Source organism: Mandrillus leucophaeus, unplaced genomic scaffold, assembly GCF_000951045.1.
Source record: "Mandrillus leucophaeus isolate KB7577 unplaced genomic scaffold, Mleu.le_1.0 Scaffold847, whole genome shotgun sequence".
Taxonomy (NCBI): Eukaryota; Metazoa; Chordata; class Mammalia; order Primates; family Cercopithecidae; genus Mandrillus; species Mandrillus leucophaeus.
The window spans coordinates 293,151-317,853 of record NW_012109219.1 but is presented as its reverse complement, the minus strand read 5'-3'; the positions used below and the strand labels follow the sequence as shown (position 1 = coordinate 317,853).

Genomic DNA, 24,703 nt, shown 5'->3' with positions numbered 1-24,703 from the left:
AAAAAAAAAAAGCATTTCATTACTAAATCTAAGAAAAAGCTGTAGCATTTTAGATTTTAAAAATTAAGTACTCTCCATAAGAAAACATTGGAGAATGCTTCTGGACATTAGTCTGGGTAAAAATTTATTTAGTAAGACCTGGAAAGCATAGGTAACCAAAGCGAAAATTGACAAATGAGATTACATCAAGCTAAAAAGCTTCTGAACAGCAAAGGAAACAATCAACAAAGTGAAGAGATAACTTACAGAATGGGAGGAAATACAGACTACTCATCTGACACTAGATTAATAACCAGAATATATAAGGAGCTCAAATAACAGCAAAAAAGAAAAAAAAGAGAAAGGATTTTTTAAACGGGCAAAAGATCTGAATAAATATTCTCAAAAGAAAACATATAAATGGGCAATGGGTATAGATAAAAATGCTCAACATTACTAATCATTAGGGAAATGCAAATCAAAACCATAATGAGAGATCATCTTATCCCACTTAAAACAGCTGTTACCAAGAAGACAGAAAATAATAAATGCTGGTGAGGATAAGGGGCAAGGGGAACACTCATACACTGTTTGCAAGAATCTACGTTAGTAAGCCACTATGGAAAACAGTATGGGGGTTCCCCAAAAAACTGAAAATAGATTTACCAGATGATCTAGCAATCCTACTGTTGGGTATATATCCAAATGGAAGGAAATAAGTATACTGAAGGCTATCTGCATTCCCATGTTTACTGCTGCACTATTCACGAAAGTCAAGGTATCGAATCAACCTACGCGTCCATCAATGAATGAATATATAAAGAAAATGTGGTTTATTTACACAATGGAATATTATTCAACCATAAAAAAGAATGAAATCCTGTCATTTGCGGCAACATGAATGGAACTGGAGGACATTATGCAAGTGAAACAAGACAGGCACAGAAAGATAAATATCAATATTCTCTTTCATACGTGCAAGCTAAAAAAATTGATCTCATAAAAGGAGTGAATAGTGGTTATCAGAGGCTGCCAAGGGTAATGGGGAGCGGGAGATAAAGGCAAGTTTGTTAATGGATACAAAAATACATTTCAATAGAAGGAATAACATCCAGTGGTAACATAGTAGGGCAACTATAGCTAATAATAATTTACTATATATTTCAAAATAGCTATAAAAGAAGATTTGGAATGATCCCAACACAAAGAAAGAATGAATGTTTGAGGTGATGGATACCCCATGTACCCAGATTTGATCATTACAGATACATTTGTATCAAAATATCACATGTACCCCCATAAACATGTACAATTACTATGTATCCATAGAAATTTAAAATAACATTTTAAAAAACTGAGTAGTTACAGGGTGAGAGAATCATGTTACAAAAATAGTTCTAGATTCAACAATCATACAAATGAAATCCCTTACCTTTTGGTCCAATCTTTGCAAGAATAGAATGAATCTGTACCATTAAGTCCTCATGTGGGGGAGATTCTTTGCTGGCATTCATAAGTAACTGCAACAGTATTTGAGAACCACCTTTGGTGACTAAGAAACTCACTCTTCTACCTCCACCTAACAATAAAAAAAAAAATTGAAACAACAAATCCTCCCATATTAGGTATCATAACTTGTTAGCATTCAAGAAATGGTTAAAACTGATGACTTCTAAAATAAAACAAATACGGCCGGGCGCAGTAGCTCACTCCTGTAATCACAGCACTTAGGGAGGCCGAGGCAGGCGGATTCACCTGAGGTCAGGAGTTCAAGACCAGCCTAGCCAACATGGTGAAACCCCATCTCAGCTAAAAATACAAAAATTAGCCAGGCATCGTGGTGCACACCTATAATCCCAGCTACTTGGGAGTTTGAAGCAGGAGAATCTCTTGAACCCAGGAGGCAGAGGTGGCAGTGGGCAGAGATCGCACCACTGCAGTCAAGCCTGGGCGACAAAAGCAAAACTCCATCTCAAGCAATCAATCAATAAAATCAAACAAATACCGTCAACATATTTTGTTTAATCTCATTTATTTAGAAAATAGAACACAAAGGGTAAACACAAATCATGCTGAAATTCTAGGTTCAAGGCTGTGAAATACATGGCTATGGGGTAGTCTGAGGGATACTTGAAAAGATACCAAAAACAAAGCAACGACAACAAAGTATGATATTTCAGTTTCTAAATTCCAATATTCAGAATAGCCTCTATAAGAGTATCAGAAAATTCCAAATAAAGTGAATATGATACATTGTTGATCACTGTTTAGAAACAGAAATTAGACCAAAGAAACAAAAACTTACCAGCTGACACCAGCTCAACAAGAATGCTTAAGATATTAAGTGTAGTTTGAAGATCTTTTGTGTTCTGAAATAAATAGTTTGTTTTATTAAAACATTGTAAACTTTTGATTCCCAACCTTTGAATCCACTGGGAACTACCCATATTTTACAAATAACCTTTCCAATTTCTCTAGGAACAAATGTATTCAGGTTTTCACTATTCTTTCATCATTTCAGTCTGTTTCCTTCTGCCTTTAAGAATTTTTACAAATCATTTTTAGTTATTATATTACTTGCTTAATATCGACATTACTCCAAGACGAATCACTCTGTCATTTGAATTCCTCATCTTTCTACCAAACAGATAATAAAAAGTAAATGAATCAAAATTTAAATGGCACTACAATGTATGTCTGGTGACTACTCAATCACCTAGCTGCCCTCTCAGAAGACGATCATGTTATTAATTTCTTTTGCATTCTGCCAAAGATAATATGCACATATAAGAGAAATCCATGTAAATATACATGTGCATACAGGTTTATTTCTCCAAATGGTATTGCTCTATAGGTACTATTTTGCACCTTGATATTTTACATATCAATAGATAAAGAGCTTCTTCTTTTTGAGGGCTACAGGATGTATTCCATTATATGTCTATATCACCATTGTTTATCTAACCAGTCATCTACCCATGAAATATTTAGGTTGCTTTTAATATTTTGCTATTAAAAGTTTCAAATTTAACTAAGGATATATATTTACACGTGGTAAAGTACATCTGTATAGTAAGGTAAATGCCTACAATTTCAAGTTCAAAGAATATGGGCCTTTATTTTAATAGATATTACCAAGCTGCTCTCTAGGAAATAATTTATACTACCATCAGCAATGCAGAGGAGGGGCTATTTCTCCAAGTTTGGACAACCGATCTCATAAGTGAAAATGTTTACACATTGTACTTCGGTTTTATTTATCTTATTAAAAGTAATGCTCAATCTCAAGTGACATCTGTGTTTCTTTTTCTGAGAACTGTGCATAGCCTTTACATGGTTTTTGAGGGTTTGGTTTTGTTTTTTTTTCCTTCCTAAATGAAGAAGTTTTTTTTTTTTTTTTTTTTTTTTTTTTTAGACGGAGTCTCACTCTGTCGCCCAGGCTGGAGCGCAGTGACCCGATCTCGGCTCACTGCAAGCTACGCCTCCCGAGTTCAGGCCATTCTCCTGCCTTGGCCTTCTGAGTAACTGGGACTACAGGCGCCCGCCACCACAACCGGCTAATTTTTTTTTTTTTTTTTTGGTAGAGACGGGTTTTAGTAGAGCGGGTTTTACCGGTCAGGATGGTCTCAATCTCCTGACCTTGTGATCCACCTGTCTCAGCCTCCCAAAGTGCTGGCATTACAGGCGTGAGCCACCACACCCGGCCTTTAACTGAAGAAGTTCTTTACATGTCAAAGAAATTATATAAGCCAAAATACTTTTCCTCAGTTTTCCAAGTATCCATGGTGTTTTTTTCTACATCCTTTTGTTAATATAGTTGAATCTATCAATCTTTTATAGTTTCTATTTTTCATACTTAAAAAAGCCTTCTTTGTTGTAAGATTATTTTAAAATTCCTCTCTCTTTCTCTAGTATTATTATTCCATTTTCCATGCTTAAATATTTGCTTCATATGGAATTTATTTGGGTGTGGAATGCAGGAACTCAGGATTCAATGTTACATTGTTCCAGATAGTTACCACTCTATTCCTCACTGATCTGAAATGCTACCTTTAATAAATAATACTAAATTCCCATATGCATTTTGTTTTTGGATTTTCTATTCTGTTACATTATAGTAGTAGTCTATCTATTACTCATGCATAATTTCCAAACTATTTTAATTACTGAAGACTTCTAATGTTCTTTGATATTTAATAGTCCTTTCTCATTTATCTTCATTCTCAGAAATGTGCTTTGTATTTTGCTGACTATGTCTCCCCATTTGGACTTTAAAAACAAAACGGTTAGGCCGGGCACAGTGGCTCACACCTGTAATCCCAGCACTTTGGGAGGCCAAGGCAGGCGGATCATCACCTGAGGTCAGGAGTTCAAGACCAGCCTGGTCAACATGGTGAAACCCCATCTCTCCTAAAACTACAAAAATCAGCCAGGCATGGTGGTGTGCACCTATAATCCCAGCTACTTGGGATGCTGAGGCAGGAGAATCACTCGAACCTGGGAGGCGGAGGTTGCATTGAGCCGAGATCACGCCACTGCACTCCAGCTTGGGCGACAGAGTGAGACTCCATCTCAAAAAAAAAGAAAAGAAAAAAAATTTGGTAAAATTTTGGTTAAAAAATTTGGTAAAAGAAAGAAAAAACATGTTGGTAACTTTTATTGAGATTGCTCTGAAGTAACAGATCAGTCTAGGGAGAAATGACATCTTCATGATGCTAAGACCTCCTATTGAAGAACATGAATTCATTTCTTGTTCTTAACATTGCAACTGAACAAAATACAGAATCCTGATTCTGAATACATCCTGTTGGTTCACCCAAAACTTTACACTGCCATAGAAATTCAATTATCATCAATATAATATAGTTAACCAACATGTGTAGTAAAATCACAAATGTATATCAGCTAAAACAATAAACAATAATTTTCAATGTCAACCATTTGTTTTAAGCTAAAGATTTATTTCCAGCTAATGCTTTATTTTCTATTACCAACTAGAATGGCATGTTAGGATTACAATTTAGTTATCATTATAATTGTATAAGGGAAATATACTTCAACAGTCACCTAACACATATTAGAATATTTATACCACCATTCCAAATAGTATTTTAAAAACCTAAAACAAACTTTCATTCACTGGCTTTACCTCTAAAATAAAAATTGTTACACATATATATATACACACACGTGTGTATATGTATGTGTATGTGTATATATGTACGTGTGTATGTGTTTCTGTGTGTATTTATACACACACATAGGCTTTTTCTTCTTCAGTATCGCTTGGCATTAGTAGTTACATAATTAAAGTGTGTCACTGATTTACCTCTAATGTTGACAGCAGAATTTCCATTCCTGTAGAACCTTTGGCTGTCATTTCTCTCCTTGTTTTTTCTGAAAAGTAGCAAACAATTTTTTTCTCAAACATACATTTTTAACAGTATGTATAGTTTTGTTGCATATAGCTAATAAAAATTCAACAAGCCTCCACTGGTACAGTAAACACTCTGACTTGGTTCACAGACATTCTTCCCTGTGATGTTGCTAATTCTACCGCATGTGGACTTCGAGATTTCAGTTAACATAGCATTCTTCACATTTCATCACAGCTCCTGTCATGAATTAGGTGATCCCTATTCATTCATTTAGAATCTTAAAATCGATAATATAGTACAGGTGCCAGAACTAGGGAAGGTAGGGGTCTTGCCTCATCTTCATGAGTAGAACTAGAAAACTGTTCATCAAAATGGGTGAAAATAAAAACCTACTACCATTTTCCAATGTTTTGATCGCATTAATACTTTTTTTTTTTGGAGATAGAGTCTCACTCTGTCACCCAGGCTGGAGTGCAATGGCACAATCTCCACTCACAACCACCTCCACCTCCGGGGTTTAAGCAATTCTCCTGCCTCAGCCTCCTGAGCAGCTGGGATTACAGGTGTGTGTCACCACGTCCGGCTAACTTTTGTATTTTTTTCTAATTATACTTTAAGTTCTAGGGTACATGTGCACAATGTGCAGGTTTGTTACATATCTATACATGTGCCATGTTGGTGTGCTGCACCCATTAACTCGTCATTTATATTAGGTATATCTCCTAATGCTATCCCTCACCCCCCGCCTTCCCACAATAGGACCCAGTGTGTGATGATCCCCTTCCTGTGTTCAAGTGATCTCACTGTTCAAGGCAGCCCTGCTGCCTCCACCAAAAAATATTGAGTTGTAAAATAAAACACTGTTTCAAATATCTAATGTATCCTTGATATAGTATTTTAAAGGCCCCCGATTTAATATTAAAGCCAAATTATTTTTCAATATTAACATCACCACTAACAAGCCATTACATTTTCACCTCCATGAAGGGTAAAAAAACTCTCTTCCTTTGAAGACAGTATAATGCAGCCTCCCCTTGTTAACATTCACCACTGTTTTGTTTACGCCTCACACTAAATGAGAATTAGGTGTTCAGACTAACAGTTTTCTATTCTACTCCAAATTCTGCCATGATCTTGGGAGACTTCAATGCCAATGTAGAAAATTCATTCAAATACCTAGTTCCATAGTTTCTTGACCTCATAACAAAATCCTTCCCTCTGTGCTCCAATTCATCAACATTCTGAAGGGCCATTCTCAGGACCTCAAACTGCTCTGCCTCTGATATCTTAACCTCTAATCTTTTAATTATGGACCATAACCTCCTAACACTGCTATTCATCTTTCCTTTATAAAGACTATATAAACCTCACTGTCATCTTTGTTGAAACTTCTTATTCAGTGTGAGGTAGCACTGTTTTCCCACAGTATCAGTCCCCTCCATGCTTAACTTGGATTCCAAGCACATCCACCCCCACCAACTTTCCCACCACAAACCCTGATACAGAAGTGAATCCCAAAAAGCTAAGTTCCCTACTCCTACATCAGAGTTAAAATAACACCACAATTTAAGACTGTTAATACCATAAAATTAATGAATTCCAACCTCACTTGGGAACACAAAACTGCTCCTTTCACTTATCTTAGCTCACATCCATCACCATGGGCCCTGCCATAGCCTATAGCTAATCCAACATTTATAGTAGCCCTCAATCTTTCCTCTCATTCTCTGGACTTCTCAGAACCTAAATTTTTCCTCATTAAAATGAAGCAAAGTAATAGTTAACAAAACATTTTACTAATAACAACCAAACTGTATATGCTCCTGTACCAAAATCCTTGACAGTCTTGCATTCCTTCTGCCAATAAATGGCAGAGAGGAGCAGGGAAGTGGAGGTTAGGAAGAAATGTCCCTTCATCTATGTTCTGAATTCCATCCTTTCTATGTTCTTATGAACCTTTATCTTCAACCTCTACCAACTATCGGTTGTTCCTCCTCAACCAATAAATACACTTTTTATTATTCCACATGCTTACCAAATCTTATTTTACCCTGCCTCCCCCTCTATTTCCCTCTTTTCTTTCTCAGTGAAGCTCCTCAAACAAGTACTCTATATTCCCTGTGATTATTTCATTTGCCACTCACATTATAACATACTGTAATCTTCCATCTAATCCTATCACTTGAAAAGTGCTTTTGTTGTGATCAATAATTTGTTAATAATCCAACCAAAAAGAACTTTAACTAACCTTCCTAACACTTAGTACTGTTGACTACTGCATCTTCCTTTGGTTTCTTTAAATATAATCCTTCCCAGTTATTATAATGCTGTATTCTTTCTTCAACAGCTTCAATTATCTGAATGTTAGATTTAGATTTACAGACAAGAATTTTAAAGCAGCTATTATAATAAATGACATTAAAGAAGTACACAATGAATGAAAAGACGGGAAAACACTGCAGAGAAATAGAAACTACAAAAGCAAAAGAACCAAGTGCACCCTTGAGAATAAAGAAAGTAACACCTGAAATAAATTATCAGACAGCTAACTGGAAGAATGCATAGGAAAGAGGCAGTGAAACTGACAATAGAACAACAGAAATTATCCAACCCAAATAACAGAGAATTAAACTTAAAAGATACAAGCCTCAACAATAGCTGAAAAAAATACCAAAAATCTAACATATGTATAATCATACTTCCACAAGACAAATAGAGAAAATAAGGGAGAAAAAAATTGAGCAACCAAAAATGTCCCAAATTTGGCTAAAGATAGAAATTTACAGATTCAAGAATATCAGTGAATTACAAGCAGGATAACTATGAAGAAAACTACAGCCAGTCAAACTTGAAAAGTAAAACCAAAAAAAAAAATCCTGAAATCAGCTAGAAAAAAATCACATATAACATTCAGGAAAACAAAGATTCAAATGACAACAGAGTTCTCATTTGAAATTATGGAGGCCATAAAATGGTGGAAACACAATTTTAAGCACACTTTAAAATGCTAAAAGATGATGACAATGATGAAACTGCCAACCCAGAATTCTATATCCAGTAAAAATATCCTTCAAAAATGGTGAAATAAATTCACTGTCAGATTAAGAAAAAAAAAAAAATCTTCCACAGCCAATCTGAACTACTGGAAATGACAAAATTCTGTAGGCTAAAGAGAAATGGCACCAGACCAAACTCACATCTTAGAAAATAATAAAGAGCTTTCAAAATGGTAAATATCTCTGCAAATGTAAATTCTACCTTTTTTCTTCTTAATGTCTTTAAAACATACATGACTGGATAAAGCAAAAATTGTATTGTAATGTATATAGATGTAGATATATATGACAATTACAGCTGAAGAACGGCAGAAAAAATTTAAGATTCTAAATTTACATGAAGTAACAATAATAATTCTAAGCAAACTGTGAAAAGTTAATGACATTTACTGCAATCTTCAAAGAAATTACTTCTTAAAAATGAAAAGAGGTATAACTAAAAAGCCAATAGGTAAATTAAAACAAAATTCTAAAAAAAAAACAAATAATCCAAAATAGGGTAGGACAGGAAGAAAAGGAATAAAAAACATAAAAGACAAAGAAAAAATAAAATTGCAGACCTAAATCCAATCAACAACTACATTCAATGTTAACAGACCAAATGCTCAAATGAAACACTCAGACTGTCAAACTGGTTAAGTATTTTTTTAAAAAAGATCCAACTATATGCTGTCTACAGAAATCATACTTTGGATTCAATGACACAAAAAGGTTGGGAGTAAAAGAATGGAAAAGACTGTATCATGCAAAACAACAACCGCAGGAAAGCTTGAAGGGTTATACTAATATCAGACAAAATAAACTTCAGACAAAGAACACTACCAGAGATAAAGAGAAACTTTCCGTAATGATAAAGGGGTAAAACATCAAAGACATAAAATCATGTGAACGCACTTGATTATCTTCACAAGACCCCCTTAGAGCCCTATCTAAATGTGCACAGTTCCCAGGACACAAGCCTCAGCTTTTTCACTCTACATCTCCTTCTAAGGAAACTTAATTCCACCCCTGTTACTTTAACTATCAATCTGTTGGCTCTTAATCCCGCTCTTCATTCAGAACTTCTTTATAAAGCATAAGATGTGTAAGCAATAATTATAACACTGTATTGCTGGGATTCTAGTATGTATAAACATAACATGTAAATCAATAACAGCATAAGGAGTGAGAAGGAAATGGAGCTATAATGGGGAGTTTTGATACTGACTGGAATTAAGTGCACCACAGTACACTGTAAAAAGATGCACATTTTAATCCTTACAGGAACCACTAAGAAAAGACCTACAATGTCTTAAAGTTAGATAACACAAAAGCAGTGAAAGAATGAGAAGAATGGAAAACAAATGAAACAAAACAAATAGCAAAATGGCAGATGTAAATCCAATAATATTAATAAATGCATTAAAGTGGAAGCACTAAAACACTCAGACTAGTTAAGAAGCAAGATCCAACAATATGTTATCTTCAAGAAACACACTTTAGATTTGAAGGTACAAACAGGTTCAAAGTAAAAGGAATGAAAAAAGGTATGATACGCAATGAGTAATCATTAGGCAGCTGGAGTGGTGATATTACCATTAGACAAAATGAACTTTAAGTCTAGAACCATTATGAGACAACAAGCAATATTTCACAATGATGGAAGAGGCAAACTATCAGGAAAATGAAACAACTATAAATGTATATACAGCTAACAACAGGGCCTCAAAATACATTAACCAAAACCTGCCAAAATTAAAAAATAAATACACAATTTAATAACATTTTAACACCTCTTAATAATTAACAGAGCACCTGAATAGAAGATCAACAGTGTATAAGAGATCTGAACAACACTATCAACTAACCTGACCTAATTGATATGTATAGAACACTTCGCCCAACAACAGCAGAATATACATTCTTTTCAAGCAGGCACGGAACATTTTTCAGGAGAAACCATAAACTAGGTCATAAAACAAGTCTCAAGCAATTCCAAGAATTGAAATAATTCAAAGTATATTCTCTGGCCACAACAGAATTAAATTAGAAATCAACAGAAGGAAATTTAAGAATTCCTGAAATATTGGGAAATTAAACAACACACTTCTAAAAAAACCTATGGGTCAAAAAAAAATCACAAAGAAAATCAGAAGGTATTGTCAACTGAATGAAAACAAAAATACAATATATCAAAATTTGTAGAATGTAGCTAAGGCAGTGTTTACAGGAAAATCTATGGCTTTGAATGCCTCCAGTAGAAAAAAAGGTCTCAAAATAAATAATCTAGACATCCACTGTAAGAAAATGGCGTCCAGGCGCGGTGGCTCATGCCTTGTAATCCCAGCGCTCTGGAAGGCTGAGGCGGGTGGATCACCTGAGGTCAGGAGTTCAAGATCAGCCTGGCCAACATGTTGAAACCCCGTCTCTACTAAAATACAAAAAATTAGCCCGGTGTGGTGAGAGGTGCCCGTAATCCCAGCTACTCGGGGTTGCTGAGGCAGGAGAATCATTTGAATCCAGGAGACAGAGGTTGCAGTGAGCGGAGATCTTACCATTGCACTCCAGTCTGGGCAACAAGAATGAAACACTGTCTCAAAATTTAAAAAAAAAAAAAGGCGAGGAAAGAGCAAATTAAACTCAAAACAAGTAGAAGGAAGAAAGCAATAAACAAAAGAAGGAAATCAATGAAACAAAAGGGAAAATCAATTAAACCAGAAGTTGGTTCTTTAACAATATCAACAAAATTGACAAACTTATAGCTAGCCTAGGGTTTCCTAACCTCAGCACTCTTGACATTTTGAGACAGATAATTCTTTCTTGTGGGGGGTTGATCTATATATTACAGAATGTTCAGCAACATCTCTGGCTTCCATCCAACAGATTCCAGTAAGCCCCACTAAAAAAAAATTTACAACTAAAAATGTCACCAAACATTGCCAATGCCCCTGTGGGGAAAAGTGGGGCAAACGCAATCACTCCTGGTTGAGAACTAATGAGCTGACCGAGAAAAAAGAGAGGGCACCATCAAAATCAGGAATGACATTCCCTACTCTATAGAAACTAAAAGGATTATAAGGAAAGATTAGCAACAACCATGGGCCAACAAATTAACCATTTGCCTGAAAATAGATAATATAAATGTTTCTAGGAAAAAAGCTAAAGGGAAATTGCAAGAGATAACCATGTTCACTGTACATAAGTAGTTAACGAGAGGCAAATTATGGAAATGTATAAGTTCATAGTGTGAATAAAATGTGTTGTAGGGGTTGGTTTTTTATATCATTTAAATACATAAGTAGTATATGCTTGTTGCAACAATTTAAAAGTGTCTGAAACAAAATTAGCTTACCTTACTCTCCTCCATTCCTATCTCATCAATATAGCTACTGCTAACAATTTGATATGCATCCTTCCTTTTATCTTTTGGCCTGGCTCATATAAATATTATATACAAATATAATGGTTTATTTTATACAAAAAATGAGACTACACATATTTTATACAAAAATGAGACTATATACATTTACAGTCATATGAACTAAAGAATCTTGCTGTACGTAATATACTAAATTTAAGCCTCCAAGAGAGTGCATATAGTTACACATTTGAACTGTGTTTCAATTATAATTTTTTTTTCAGTGTCTACAATAAAGTTTATAGGAACTCAGCCATGCCTGTTTCTTTATATATCATCTGTGGCTGTTTTTATGCTACAGGGCAGAGACTGTATGGCCCACAAAGCCTAAAATATGTCTATCTGGCCCGTCCCAGAAAACACTAGTCATTCCCTGTCTACAGCAGTAGCTCTCAATTTTAGAATCATCTGAAAAGCTTTAACAATAAGATTTAATTAGTTTGGGGTAAGTCTGGGTGTGGGGGTTACAAGAGTCCCCATCATAAATAATGTATTATTCGTAATAGCTGCATAATATGACTATAAATTTCCAGTTTGGCTATATCAAAAATTATTCACACATTCTCTAAATGATAAACATTTAAGTTGTTTCTTGACCTTTGACATTACAAATAATGCCACAATGAATATCTCTATACTCTCTCTAACTAGCACTTTTATTTCAGTTAAAATATATTTCTTGGCTGGGCACGGTGGCTCACACCTGTAATCCCAGCACTTTGGGAGGCCGAGGTGGGCAGATCACCTGAGGTCAAGAGTTGGAGACCAGCCTTGCCAACACGGTGAAATTCCATCTCTACCAAAAATATAAAAAATTAGCCGGGTGTTGTGGCATACGCCTAGCTGGCGTAATCCCACCTACTCAGGGGACTGAGACAGAAGAATGGCTTGAACCAGGGAGGTAGGTGGAGGTTGCAGTGAGTCGAGACTGCGCCACTGCAATCCAGCCCGGGCAACAGAGTGAGAGGGACTGTCTCAAAAATAAATAAAATAAATAAAAATAAAAATTTTATATATATATATATTTCTTAAAGTAAAAATCAAATACCAGGTGCTGGGTCAAATACCAGGTGCAATTTGTTTTAGTACACATTGCCAGATTATTTTCTCCAAGTTTGTAATAATTACTACACCTCCAACAGTATATGAAAGTACCCTTTCCCCGTGCCTTCAACAGCACCAGACATTGTCATTCTAATTTCTGTCAATCTGACTAGTGAAAGATATCTTGGTTGTTTTCATTAGCAGTTCTCCTGAACTGTAAGGGAGTAAAGAAAATTTCTGTACATTTCTTGGTTGTTTGCATTTCTTTTTTCAACTATAAATTCCAAACTTTTTCTCCCAAATGGGTAGCTAACTGGATTATCCTATAAAGGTTGGGACAATCTTTCACTACCAACTTATACTGTGTTGGTTTACACACCCCAAGGGACAGTATTCAGGAGTTAGACTCCAGTGGTGGCTGAAAAGGTGGGAAGAGGGTCATTCTCTGACAGAGGTATGGTTAGGAGTATTTTCAGTGGTAATGCTGGAGTAGGGGTTTCTAGGTTGTGACACAAAGAAGAGTCTACAGTGGTAGGGGCAATGGACAAAAGTGTTTATCTATAGGTCTGAAGGATTCATTTTCTTTTGTTTTTGTTGGGTTTTTTTTTTGGTTTTTTTGAGAAGGAGGTATTTCACATGACAATGCAGTGAATATACCTGGCACATTTAATTTTGCACTGATACAATGAACATCCTTGTTCATTAGTTGCCTTAGTTAATAAGTACAATATTTCCAGAGCCTGGAATCCAATACAGTGGCTTTCTTAATTCAAAGGTACAAGTATTTTAAATTACGTGAGAAACAATGGAGTGGTATCAACTATCCCCCAAATGCATGGGCTACATGGGAGGAAGTGATCAAAATAAATATAAGTGTCTATGAACAAGAAGAAGGGTTAACAGATACCGAGCTCTCGAAACAGTAAATGCCTGCCAAACATCTTATGTGAATGACCTAAGCCTCCAGAATAATGAAGTTTTTAAAAATTAAATAAAGATTATAATTATTGAACCTTAATTCTAACAGAAATACCTTTTATGTGCACTGTTAAATATTAAAGTAGCTGCTGGTTTTCTCTTATTTAAATCATGCACAGTTTTTAGTCTTACCAAAGTCCTTTTTACTATCTATTAAGATAATTACATGGATTTTATTTGACCTGTTCAGATAATGTTATACTGACACATTTCCTGATACTAAACCATCTTGCATTACTGAAATGTGTTCTTTTTATTTTTTATTTTTTATTTTAGATGGAGTCTTGCTCTGTCGCCCAGGCTGGAGTGCAGTGGGGCGATCTTGGCTCACTGCAAGCTCCGCCTTCCGGGTTCACACCATTCTCCTGCCTCAGCCTCCCAAGTAGCTGGGACTACAGGCGCCCGTCACCACGCCTGGCTAATTTTTTCTATTTTTTAGTAGAGATGGGGTTTCACAGTGTTAGTCAGGATGGTCTCAATCTCCTGACCTCCTGATCCACCCACCTCGGCCCCCCAAAGTGCTGAGATTACAGGCTTGAGCCACCACGCCCAGTGAAATGTGTTCTTTAACAATGATATTCATATTTCCATGTATAGACTTAATTCCCTAATGTTTTATTTGAGCCTTTTCACATTATGTTCCTAAGTACAAAGTCAATACTATTTGTGTACTCCGTCAGGGTATTGAAATCCATTTAGTACTATTACCATCATAAAATATAAAAATAATGTCTAATTACAGAGGACATTTATAGAACATTTTAAACATTCTTTTTATATGCTTCTCATGTAAATCTCATGACAATCCCATGATATTTGTGACCTCTACTTCAGAGATGGTATAGCTACTATACATCCTAGAAATTCAATAACTTCCCTAAGGTACCCAACCACTAAATGGTAGAGCTTGAATCTCAAAGTGAGGACCACAAAATAACCAATATTCTATGCTACTTGATATCTGTTTGCCAAAAATCTATATCAAGTAGCACTGGAATTCGGTACTGTCTGTAAATTGGAGGGTGGCAATCATACATAAGTAAAATTGTAATCATTATTAGAAACAATGCTTTGAAGATCAATTTCCTCCAGAGTTACTCAGTTTTCTATTCTTGAGTCAATTTGAGAAAGTTTGATTCTTTTTTTTTTTTTTTTTGAGACGGAGTCTCGCTCTGTCACCCAGGCTGGTCTCAGTTTACTGCTGAGACCTCCGCCTCCCAGGTTCCAGCGTTTCTTCTGCCTCAGTCTCCCGAGTATCTGGGACTGTAAGCGCATGCCACCACACCCAGCTACTTTTTGTATTTTGCAGTACAGATGGGGTTTCACCACATTGGCCAGGTTGGTCTCGAACTACTGACTTCGTGATCTGCCCACCTCGGCCTCCCAAAGTGCTGGGATTACAGGTGTGAGCCACCGGGTCTGGCCTGAAAGTTCAATTTTTGTGGAAAATCAACCATTCATTAGAAGTTTGAACATTTTTAGCATCCACTTTTAAAGAATTCGTTTCAAAAACAAAGAGATCAATGTTTACCTTGACTCTGAGCCAGATGAAGAATTTTTGATGTAACATATCGGGCAGTGTCTGATTCTGAAGGTTCAGCATTGATCTTCTCCAGCTGAGCCAGGAGTCCCACGATCCTAGAATTATTGGTAAGGCTAAAAAGAATATAGGGTTAGTTAGGGCACATTCTAAATCGATGGTGTAAATTCAATACTATAATGATCACTGTTTAAAAAATAATTCTATTCTTTTAAAAACAGTAAGCATTTACACATTGCACTTCCTTACTCTGTTCTATAGTTTAATATTGTTAAAATTCTACTGACTTAAGTGAGAAACACATTCTATTTCAGAAAATCACAAATCACAAATATCCCTTCAACCCTGTTCAGTAACCTTACATCACACCTGGAAAGTTCACCTTTCCACTCTCAAAGACTTTTTACACTTACTCTGCTCTCCTCAAAACTCTGATAATCCTTCCCATCCCACTCCATTCTCAATTAGTGCCCTGCTTCATAACTGGTATAAATCTAGCAAGAATACACTCACTTTCCTGTCACCAAATCCTTAGGCCTACCTATCCTCCACCTATGTTCTTTCTTCCCTGTTTCTATTTATCATACAAATATTTGTACATAGGCCGGGTGCTGTGGCTCACACCTGTAATCCCAGCACTTTGGGAGGCCGAGACGGGTGGATCACTTGAGGTCAGTTCGAGATCAGCCTGGCCAACATGGTGAAACCCCATCTCTACTAAAAATACAAAAAAATTAGCCAGGCGTGTGGCACATGCCTGTCATCCCAGTTACTTGCGAGGCTGAGACTGGAGAATTGCTTGAATCCAAGAGGCGGAGGTTGCAGTGAGCTGAGATTGTGCCATTGCACTCCAGCCTGGATGACAGAGCAAAAAAAAAAAAAAAACAACTGTACATATGGTACTGATCTTGGTATTGTCAATATAGTGTAAACAAAACAAGCAAAAATTCCTACCCCGCATAGAGTGTACATTCTTATGGTGAGAAACAAGTCAAATAAGTAAATATGTACATTTTATATGTCAGGTGATGGGAAGTACTATGGAGAAAAAGCACGTTGGGGGAATAAAAAGTGCAGGGAGAGAGAGACAGTTTTCGACAGCATGGTCAGAGAAGACCACTGAAAAAGCACCATTTAAGAAAAGGCCTGAAAGAAGTAAGTGAGTAAGCCATGCAGATACCGGCAAAAGGAGCTGTCCAGAAAAACGGAGGTGCAAGCTCCAGGATCCCCAGGCAGGAGCAAACCTGCTAAGTTCTATGAACAATGAGGTGGCCAGTGTGGCTGGAGGAGACAGTGAGGAACAAGGTCAGAGCTGGGGGTAGGCAGGGAGAGAACAGAGAAAAATAGCAGATTGCTTAGAGGCTTGTAGGCCATTTTAAGGGCTTTGGCTTGTACAATGAATGAGTGAGATGGGAAATTTCTGAGCAGAAGAGTTACATGTTCTTACTTTTAACGGGCTCTATTTGGCTGGTACATTGAGATTCAAAGAACAATCCACTCATACACTTGCTCCCAGTCCCTTTCATTCTCAAAGTACTTGCTTTGTCTTTCAATTATACTTTCTCTGATCCCTCATCTATCTTTCCCCTTCAATTAATCAGATTTGTAGGTACACAAGTATGATCTAGGAGCTCCTACCAGCGGTTTCTCTGATATACCTCCAAAGAGAAGTATGTACTGCTCTCTCCGTTTCCCCACATATTGTTCACTTTTCAAACCACCAGGTTGCCTTCTGAACTCTTGAAATCTCCAAAAAGCCTCCTGTGGTCACTTCTAATCCCAACATATTCACATCTCTGCACCACACAACCCAGTTATCTCCTCTTTTCTTAACACACTTTCTTCTTTGGGATTCAATGACTCTATACTCGCCTGATTTTCCTCCTCTTGCCCCTTCTTTGAGATCCCCTCTGACACACCTCTAGACACTGACGTCTCCCCCAGCAGCTCTGTCCCAGGCCACTTCTCTTTACTCACTATACTTTTGCCTTGAGTGATCCCATCTAATCCCACAGCTCTAATTATTATCTGTATGCTGCTTGGCTCCTGCGTTCAACAGCAGCCTCAACCTCTGATAGCTTCACTAACCTAACGAGCCCAGTGTAAAACTTCTGTTCCTCCTCTCAACCTACTCCTCCTCCAATCCTAACCTTCTCAAATTCACATGAATTCAGTTGCTCAACATAAATATCTAGACTCCCTTTTCCACACTGCAACATAATACAAGCACTATCTCTAAAACACCTCAAATCCATTCACTTCTCTCCATTTCTACTATTACTACCCACATCCAAGCAATCATCATCTCTCACAATCTCGTGACTAGTCTGCTTCCCTTCTTGTGCCCAATAATCCATTTCCACACAGTAATTTTTTTAACTTTTTATTTTGAAGTAATTATAGATTCACAGGAAGTTGCAAAAATAGTAGACTGGTGCTTTGTAACCTTCATTCAGTTTCCCCAATGGTTACATATCACATAACTGTAGGACAATATCAAAACCAGGAAAACTGACACAGTTGCTTTCCTGTGAGGGCCTCATGGGCAGCCTGTACTGGCCCTTGGGTGCTCAGGGGCCCCTTGTTTTATCTGATTCTTAAATGTTTGTTACCACAGAAAATAAAACAGAGATACCAAAAAAAAAAAAAGAAAAAAACCACTAAGGGTACCTGAAACCCTTTCAGAAAATGTGCAAGGCCAAAGACAATTTTCATTAAAATACTAACATATTATTTACCTTTGACATTGTGTTGACATTTGCACCAATGGTCCAAAGGCAATGATGGGTAAAGAGTTGGCATTGCAGCAAAATGAAGGCAGTGACACCAAACTGTTCTAATAGTGCATTTTTCACTGACCAAAGTTTTCACTATTTTCACAAATTCACCATGAATTTGTAGTTTAAAGAGAATGCCAGCTTTACCCATGAGTGTACATCATCTTAATATTCTGTGTGCATAAAAACATTTCTGCTGCATATTGAAATACGACGGTTATCTTGGAAGAAAATACATGCAACTGTCTCAATGACAAGCTAAACCAGCCACTTTTTTCCACAGAACATCATTTTTACTTCAAAAACACGATGGACAAACAATGATTATTCAGACTGGGATATTTTGCCAGACATTTTTTCTTTTTTTTTTTTTTTTTTTGAGACAGAGTCTCACTCTGTCACCCAGGTTAGAGTGCAGTGGTGCAATCTCAGCTCACTGAAACCTCCGCCTCCCAGGTTCAAGCGATTCTCCTGCCTCAGCCTCCTGAGCAGCTGGGATTACAGGCATGAGCCATTACACCCAGCTAATTTTTGTATTTTTAGTAGAGAAGGGGTTTCAGCACGTTTGCCAGGCTGGTCTCGAACTTGTGACCTCAAGTGATCCACCCACCTTGGCCTCCCAAAGTGCTGGGATTACAAGCATGAGCCACCATGCCTGGCCTTTGCCATTTTCTTTTCATGGAGATAAGCAAAGTGAGCCTGTCACTTCAAAGGAAACAACTAATAGATTTGTTGCTGATGATAAAATTTGAGCTTTCAAGCAAAAATTGGAATTTTGGAAAACACTGATCTACCATAATGACCTTGACAGTGTCTCAATATTTAAAGAATTTTCTCATAAAATCAATGGTGATATTAACAAATATAATTTTTTAATATTGTGTAAAAAAATGTGTCAACCCAGTTCGGCGCAGTGGCTCATGCCTGTAATTCCAACACTTTTGGGAGGCCGAGGTGGGCAGATCGCTTGAGGTCAAGAGTTCGAGGCCAGTCTGGTCAACACAGTGAAACCCTGTCTCTACTAAAAATACCAACCTTAGCCAGGCGTGGAGGCACACGTTTGTAATCCCAGCTACTTGGGAGGCTGAGGCAGGAGAATCGCTTGAACTCAGGAGATGTAGGCTACAGTGAGCTGAGATTGTGCCACTGGACTCCAGCCTGGGTGATAGGGCAAGACTCCGTCTCAAAAAAAAAAAAAAAAGTATCAATCAACTTTTACGAGATTTGCATAACTAAATCAGTACCGAATGACCAATGCATGGTGTTACAAAATCAGACATGGGTAAAAGAACTATTTTAAGTGCAAGATAGACCAACGGATTTTAACATAACAGAGTACAAAAGTTCACTAATATGGTTTCAGATTCCATATCGTAACTAACATTTCAGACACTAACACTTACCAAGTTTTAGTGTAATATCAAGGAATATCAATTTCAATTTGAATTTCAAATAATATGGCTTTATTTCCAAAGCACATTTTCATTTAAAACTGTTTGTTCTGCATTTTAACTATTATTTTTGCTTTGATCACATTTTTACTGCTTTTCTCCAAATAGTGAACACACAATTTTATTTTTCTCCACCATAAATCAAAGGACAACAATCTAAAAAGGCTACAAAAGTACTCCTTCCTTTACTATATATTTCTGTGTGAACCCAGACATGTTTCTTCATATCCTTCAACAATACAATACACACAAAAAATATGTACCTGTATATATATTTACATATAACATGTAAACTCAGAAGCAGATAAGAGAATCTGTTTTCTATTAAGCCATACATTAATAAGGTCTGCAAAAATGTAATAAAATATGCCACTCTTCTTACCAAATCTATTTTGTTTAGGAAAGCACAGTTATTTTTAATGCAAAAACATTATATGTTATGCAATGGGTTTATTATTTTTAAATGAATTGATATAAATTTGTAATATGATAAATTATGGGTTTTAATTTGTTATATGATAACTATCAACAGATAAAATAATCCGCATGAACAAAAGTTTTTTGGAGTATCATTAATTTATAATAGAAAAAGGGTCTAAAGCCAAAAAGTTTGAGAACTGCTCTCTTAGGCTTATCCTGTACATTCAGTGATCTTGATCTGGTTCTTTTTGGTGAGAAACGGTATACAAGTCACCACAATCTGTATACCAGAGAGCAAACACATCTTCTTAAAAATTTCTGTAACCCAGATTTGAGAGAAATTCACATTCACAGAAACCAACATTCTGAAATTTAATAACTGACCATTTTGTTTTTCATTATTTTTCTTTTAAAAGATCATCTGTTATTTTTTTCAGCAGTTAATAAAACGTCTATTTTAAAAAATTCAACATAAAAGAATTCACAAACATACAAAACACACTGAATAGAATGCAGGTCCTAAAATTAAGAGCTTGCTTTGCCAGTAACCCTGGCCAGTTAAAATTAATTACACCAATTAAAATAAATTTACCACTATAAAAAAACGACTTGCATCTTAGTGATTCCTCTGTGAAAATCATGCTTTTTCAAATGATGGATAAATTTTTTAAAGGCAAATAAATGGAAATAAACAGTTAAATCAATTTATTTTTATTTTTATCTACGGAAGGAAAGTGGAACAAAATTATATTCTAAGCTACTTCCCAATTCAGTTCTAAAATTTGTAAGACTGTTGGTTGACACGTTGAGAGTCAGAGGGTGAACACCAGAGGGCAGCTCTGCCATTTGACTACATTTTGGGTTTAGAAAATCTGAGGGTGGTGGGATGCAAATGAACGAAAGCTACTAATGAGCAATTTAAGATACTACACTGCAAAGCAGAAGAATGTTAAATAAAGACACTTAGCGGGGGAAATGTATCTTCCCCACCTAACCCTTTCTTTCTTTTTTTTTTTTTTTTTTTCTTTTTGAGACTGAGTCTGGCTCTGTCGCCCAGACTGGAGTGCCGCGGCGCGATCTCTGCTCACTGCAAGCTCCGCCTCCCGGATTCACGCCATTCTCCTGCCTCAGCCTCCTGAGTAGCTGGGACTACAGGCGCCCGCAACCACGCCCAGCTCATTTCTTTGTATTCTTAGTAGAGATGGGGTTTCACCGTGTTAGCCAGGATGGTCTTGATCTCCTGACGTCCTGATCCCCCACCTCGGTCTCCCAAAGTGCTGGGATTACACACCTAACCCTATTTTTAGATGCATCAAAATAAGGCTGAGACCAACTTTGGGAGGTTCCATTTGTAATTGTTAATGTTATGTATGTAACAGTGAGAAAATTATGGAATTGAAAAAATGATCAATGTGAAACACATCAAATCAAGTTAACTTCAAATGCATATTTTTAAAAATAATTTCATTTATTTATTTTTAAGAGACAGGGTCTCACTATATGCTGCCCAGGATGATCAAACTTCTGGGCTGAAGCAATCCTCCCACATCAGCCTCCCAAAGAGTTGAAACCATAGGCACATGCCACCACACCCAGCCCAAATAAATATTTTAAGGACATTATCACTCAAGTACTTGTTTCATTGTATTGTTCTCATGCTGCTTTTGATTCTTTGAGTTTATATTCAATCTTGGAGCTATTTTCCTAAAAATATGAATTTTCTTGAATATTGCAAAAGTCCCAATGATAAGCAGATATTGTCTCTGCAACAAATAATTTCTTAAGTAAGGGCAAGGGATATAAAACCTATATTCACATTATAAATAAATTGCACTACCTTTTTCACCTTACAATGTAAATCAAATGCAGGTAATAAAGACTTCCTCATAAATACAGTTTTTAAAAAGCAGCAAAAAAAAAAACCATAAAAATATACAAAACTTTTAGAATTACGCAGGATGCATGGTAGTAAAACAATTTCAAACAATATGGCTTTATTTTCAAAATGCACCTTATCTTTCAGAAATATCTGCTCAATTATAACTATTACTCTGGCTTTAATCACATTTTTACGTTTCTCTCCAAATATTAAACACATAACTTTGTTTTCCTCTACTTTATGTGGAATAGATTTTTTTTACCATAATACAAATTAAAACTGAACAAATGTTAAAGTACTCATTCATCATTAAATCACTTAAAATAATAAATCGGTTACATAACATTTTTATAAATGGTATCTGTATTTTACCAAAAAAGAAAAAATTTAGAGAGAAGAGCGGCAGTGTTTTACATTACTACAAATCTCTTTTAATGTCTGGCTCAGTAGAAGACACAGTCTCATACCTATTTCTGCATTCAATCTGTTACAGTATCACACATCATGAGGCCTCTGGAAAACAGCACTTTATACTCATGAGAAAATGAGCGCGAATAAAGCAAATCGTCTCTCAGTACTACTATTAAAATGGTTGTGACCGCATTCCTCTAAGGTCCACAGCTAACACCTTGAGAACTTCTGGGCTAGGTTATACTGCCAAAACGAACAACTCCAAATCCCCTTGGCTTATTCAACACAACGAAAGTGTAATTCCTGCTCACATCACACATACAGCGCAAGTCAGCAGGAGACTCATTCAATGACATAGGCTGTCAGAGATGTTTTCATATTCGCAAAACCAAGAGGAAAAAAAAAGAGAGAGAGATGTGGCAAATAGTGCACTAGCTCTTAAAGCTCTCACCTGGAAATGACAAATATCACTTCGATTCGTTTCACTGGCTAAAGCAAGTCACACAGCCACAGATTAACCTCAAAAAAATACAATACAACCCTGCCAGGTGCCCAAAAGGAGAACTAAAATATATGTGACCAGCCCTTGTGACTACCACACTAGGCATAGCCGTGTATCCAAGTCCTGGCAAGTGACATATAGGCAGATAAGATGTGAGCCACTTTGCAAGTTTTGCTTTTAAGAATAAGATGTGCATCCTTGCTGCATTCCCACTGGCTATGATAGAGTGAGACCAAGAGAAAACACCTGGGACCCAGAGATAGAAGTCACATATTCAGGAAAAGCAGAGTCATTCTGCCACCCTTGAACAAACCACCTCTAGGTTAATAAAATAGAAATAAGCTTGACTATTTAGCCATTGTATTCTTGTATTCTGAGGTATCTATTACATCAGCTTAGCCTATATCTAAACTAATACATTGCTATATATATTAAGCACACTATATTTTTTTTTTCTTTTTTGAGACAAGGTCTTGTTCTGTTGCCCAGGCTGGAGTTCAGTGGCGCAGTCTCAGCTCACTGCAACCTCTACCTCCCAGGTTCAAGGGATTCTCGTGCCTCAGCCTCCAGGGTAGCTGGGATTACAGGCATGTGCCACCACGCCAAGTTAAGTTTTGTAATAGAGATGGGGTTTTACCATGTTGGCCAGGCTTGTCTTGAACTCCTGGCCTCAAGTGATCCACCCGCCTTGGCCTCCCAAAGTGCTGGGATTACAGGCACAAGCCACCACGCGTGGCTTGCTTTTTTTTTTTTTTTTTTTTGAGATGGAGTCTTGCTCTGTCACCCAGGCTGGAAGACAGTGGTGCGATCTCGCCTCACTGCAACCTCCGCCTCCCTGGTTCAAGTGATTCTCCTGCCTCAGCCTCCCGAGTAGCTGGGATTACAGGCGCCCACCACCATGCCCAGCTAATTTTTGTATTTTTAGTAGAGACAGCGTTTCACCATGTCAGCCAGGCTGGTCTTAAACTCCTGACCTCAGGTAATTCACCCACCTCGGCCTCCCAAAGTGCTGGGATTACAAGCATGAGCCACTGCATCCAGCCAACTTTTTCTCTGAACCAAAATATATGTTTATAAAGAATTACATCAATTACTATATTGTAGGGGTGATCAAACAGTCCACATCAGGAACACCATGAACACAACACAATGTAAAAACACCGTAACAGAGGACAAAAACAGACTCTGACAGATTGCTTTATAAATAGGGAAAACAACCTCTCCAAGTCCCCATAACCACTATTCCACTCTCTACTTCTATGAGATCAACTTACATATACTACCTTTTACCTGTCTTTACCAATAGGTCAATTAGGAAAGGAAAAAATGTGAATTCCTTTACGGGAACTGCTTCACCTGTTTCCAAAGGTTAGCGTCTGCTTTCATGACTGTATTCCAGATATTCTCAAATGTCTGTTTTTATTTCCTCTTTGACTCGGGTTGTTCAAGAGAGTTTTAAATTCAAGGTGAACAGGCTTTGTTGTTAGAAGCAGCCTGATTCTTTTTGCCCCATATAATTTTATCTTTTTACCTAGCTACCCAAAAGACTACCTTTAAGGTCCAAAACTTCTCTAGAATATGTTCTGCTATCTTGCATATGTCCTACTCTGCGCAGTTTTCTCTGACACAGCCTGTGTGTTTTAAGTCATCATTCTTCCTTCTCCCTCCCAGCACTCAACCAGAAGTTTTCTTGATACATTTCTAAAAACATAACTTTTAAATAACACATTCTATTCCACTGTTTCCGTTCCTTCCTTGGAAATTACAGTTACAAGTATACTGGACTTCTTTTGCCAGTCTTCCACATCTAACCTTTTATCTCTAATCCCTTTAATCATTTGTTGACATCTATTAAATTGTGTTCACTTTTTCCATTACTATTCTTCGTGTG

The 24,703-nt window shown here is 36.8% G+C and overlaps 1 protein-coding gene across 1 annotated transcript in view; it reads right to left on the bottom strand.

The window, feature by feature from the left end:
• AGTPBP1 (ATP/GTP binding protein 1) overlaps nt 1-24,703 on the bottom strand; it is a 217,377-nt gene that overhangs the window by 148,762 nt on the left and 43,912 nt on the right. The window contains 4 exon segments of the mRNA XM_011968515.1: nt 1,412-1,558; nt 2,285-2,348; nt 5,309-5,376; nt 15,364-15,488. Coding sequence (XP_011823905.1) covers nt 1,412-1,558; nt 2,285-2,348; nt 5,309-5,376; nt 15,364-15,488 — 404 coding nt within the window.